Here is a 2,817-nt window from a genome sequence, read left to right as displayed (position 1 = left end):
TTATTTATTACTGTTCATTGGGGTCTATCATTATTCACTGAGTGGATTAAATGGGCTGGGTGTTGGCGCATTTTTTTAGGGGTGGAATTGCTTTGAGTGGGAGTGGGTGGGAACGGTTGGGCTTCTAGGTTTAACGTTTCATTTTTATATTTTTTTTCAACAAATTAATAGTGTTTAAAAGTAGATCTAATTGTGAACATGCGTCAAACTTAGAGATAGAAGAAATTTTTCAATGTGACAAGAACATGGAGTGTCACTATATAAATGGTATGACATGTGTGTTAAAAAATTAATAAACTTAAAAAATACAAATTTCCACCATTTATATAAAAATACATAATGTACTATCTGTATTTCAGTCATAATGAAAAATTTCTCGAGTTAGGTGACAAAAATGCCACATAAAATTTTGGGGGGAGAGGATTTAAACTCTCCTCTTGCATTAGTCATAATTTCATAGGTTTTGACAGGATTGAAAACAAGTTATAGCTTGTCCTCGTGTCTTGGGTGGAAAAAAAGAAAAGAAAAGAAAACGCAATTCTTATAATCAAACCCACTCAATCAAGAGTTTTTTTTTATTTTTTTTCTGTTGACCAAACACGCAGAACTGTTAACAATTGTGGTTCAAATACAACAACAATTTAAATAATTTCGGGTTTTTTATTCATAAATAATGCTTTCAAGTTTATTAGTTGAGCTTTTTTTTTTTTTGGAAGGAAAAAGTATATTGAAACGTACACCACAGCAAGGCCGAAGCCACAGCACAACAAAAGCTCAACGAGAGCAAGACAGAGAGGCAACCATAGCCCCGAGCAAGGGAGGAGGAACAACAAATCTGACCCATCCAAAAATTAATGGGGACAAGGTAACCCATCCTTATTCAAAACATGAACCAACGAAGATGGGGGAATAATTACCCAAATTACATCGCACATCTCCGGATTACTTCTCGACGCCAACGCATGCGCCGCCAAATTGGCCGATCTCGGAGTCCAAGACCAGCGACAGTCCTGAAAGTTTCCCCCAATCCGCAAGGCCTTTGAAATATCGGGGAAAGCCTCCCAGCTGCCCCGTGAATTATCCTGAGTCAAGCAGTGGATATTCTCCCTTGAATCGGACTCCACAATAATGCAATCCAGCTCAAGCTCAACAGCCAATTCACAACCCAACAGGATCGCCGCTGCCTCAGCAGCAGCCACACTAGTTGCCCCAACCCGACCCCGTTTAGCTGCCACAAACTTCCCCTCGTGATCCCTGATGACCACTCCAGCATACCCACCTTTTGATTGAGCCTCCCAGCTCGCATCCACATTCACCTTCAAAAATGGACTACACGGAGGACCCCAGCATGCAGGAGGACGCGGGTGGGAGCATGCACGCTGAGGGCGACCCACAGAAGCCTCAGTAGCCTCCAAAAACCCCTGCACCGAAGTCAAGGTAGCCATGATAACCCGATTAGGATCAAGACTCAAGTGATCAAAGATATAGCTACATCGAGATTTCCATATATGCCAGCAAGTGACCGCCAAATACATCAGAATTCTTGCAATCTCATCCTTTGAACCCAGGTTAGACCCGAAGAAAGATAACACCCAAGCAGGGAGAGTCGAAATGCTTGCCCTATTCACCCGGTAACTCAACGGGCCACCAAACCAAATTGGCTCAACCCATGGGCAAAGAAGGCTGGATACTCCCATTGGAGATCGGCTTCAGGAGGATAGGTTAATCTGGCCGGCTACCAGAAACGGGGTGTACTCTGTGAGATCTGGATACCATTGGATGCATGCAAGCTCGGGACCCTTGATTGGCAGAGCTTCCTCCTCTTCATCTGTAATCCCAAATAAGGTTTGGAGGAGTTTGTGGCAGTTGAAGACTCCGCCGAAGATCTGGAACTTTATGTGGCGGGCTTTGAATCGGGCGTTGGCGACGATGGAGAATTTGTTCAAACGCCGCTGCTCTCCATCTCCGTGTTGTCCAATTTGTTTGGGTCAGGACGAATCTGTGGTTTATTAGTTGAGCTTTAACATGGTATCAAAACAAACAATTTATGTATTTGAGTTGAAGCGCCTAATATGCGGGTAATTGAAGGTCGAAGGTTCATATCGAGAAATCAAACCTTTTGCATAAAAATTTAAACAATGTTTAGTTTCTATACTCGCTACCAATTGGCTTTTAAATTGAATTGAAAATTTCAGTTGAATAATATCTTTCTTTTGTATGAATAATGTAGTTTTCTAAAGTAACAAGACCCGAAACAAAGCAACCCTTTTCTCATCAAAGCTGCATTTGTTTATACAAAAGTTTTGAAAAAAAAAAAACAAAAGAATCTCGTAACTGAAAATGCAAGAGTTGAAGCTTCTACACGAGCGACAATGGACAGATCGTCAAGCAGTACCAACTAACGCATTAGAATATTGTAGACTTTTTTGTAGGCAAGTCAAATGGCTGACAATCATAGTGATTGCTGACTTCCTTTTGAGAGGAAGGCCATCACCCACCAAACCCTTTGGGGTGATCATGCAACCTCAATTATGTTTAAGGGAACCCTTTTCTCATCAAACCTGCATTTTCTGCATATTTTAATATAAAAGTTAAAAAAAAAAAACCTGGTAATTGAAAAAGCAAGACTTGAAGCTTCAACACAAGCAACAATGGACAGAGACCAGCAGTCCTAACACATCAGAATATCGTAGACTTTTTGTAGTTAGTCAAATGGCTGACAAAGTGATTGCTGACTTCCCTTTGAAAGGAAGGCCATCACCCACCAAACCCTTTGGCCTTTGGGGTGAGGGTGATCATGCAATGTAAGTCAATGGA

At 41.4% G+C, this 2,817-nt stretch overlaps 1 protein-coding gene across 1 annotated transcript; it reads right to left on the bottom strand.

The window, feature by feature from the left end:
• Positions 1–851: 851 nt before the first annotated feature.
• Positions 852–1,697, bottom strand: LOC125475314. The gene has a single exon (XM_048580029.1). The coding sequence runs from the start codon at positions 1,695–1,697 to the stop codon at positions 852–854; it is 846 nt and encodes a 281-aa protein (XP_048435986.1).
• Between the last annotated feature and the right edge of the window lie 1,120 nt (positions 1,698–2,817).

The sequence above is a fragment of a genome, unplaced genomic scaffold (genome assembly GCF_019419815.1).
Source record: "Pyrus x bretschneideri cultivar Hongxiangsu unplaced genomic scaffold, Pyrus_bretschneideri_v1 Contig14, whole genome shotgun sequence".
In the NCBI taxonomy this organism is placed as follows: domain Eukaryota; kingdom Viridiplantae; phylum Streptophyta; class Magnoliopsida; order Rosales; family Rosaceae; genus Pyrus; species Pyrus x bretschneideri.
The sequence above is the reverse complement of the archived record's forward strand: the minus strand, read 5'-3'. Positions and strand labels throughout refer to the sequence as shown.

What these genes read in the sequence shown, in the direction of transcription:
- LOC125475314 (XM_048580029.1), bottom strand. Translation starts at nt 1,697, where the DNA reads ATGGGAGTATCCAGCCTTCTTTGCCCATGGGTTGAGCCAATTTGGTTT.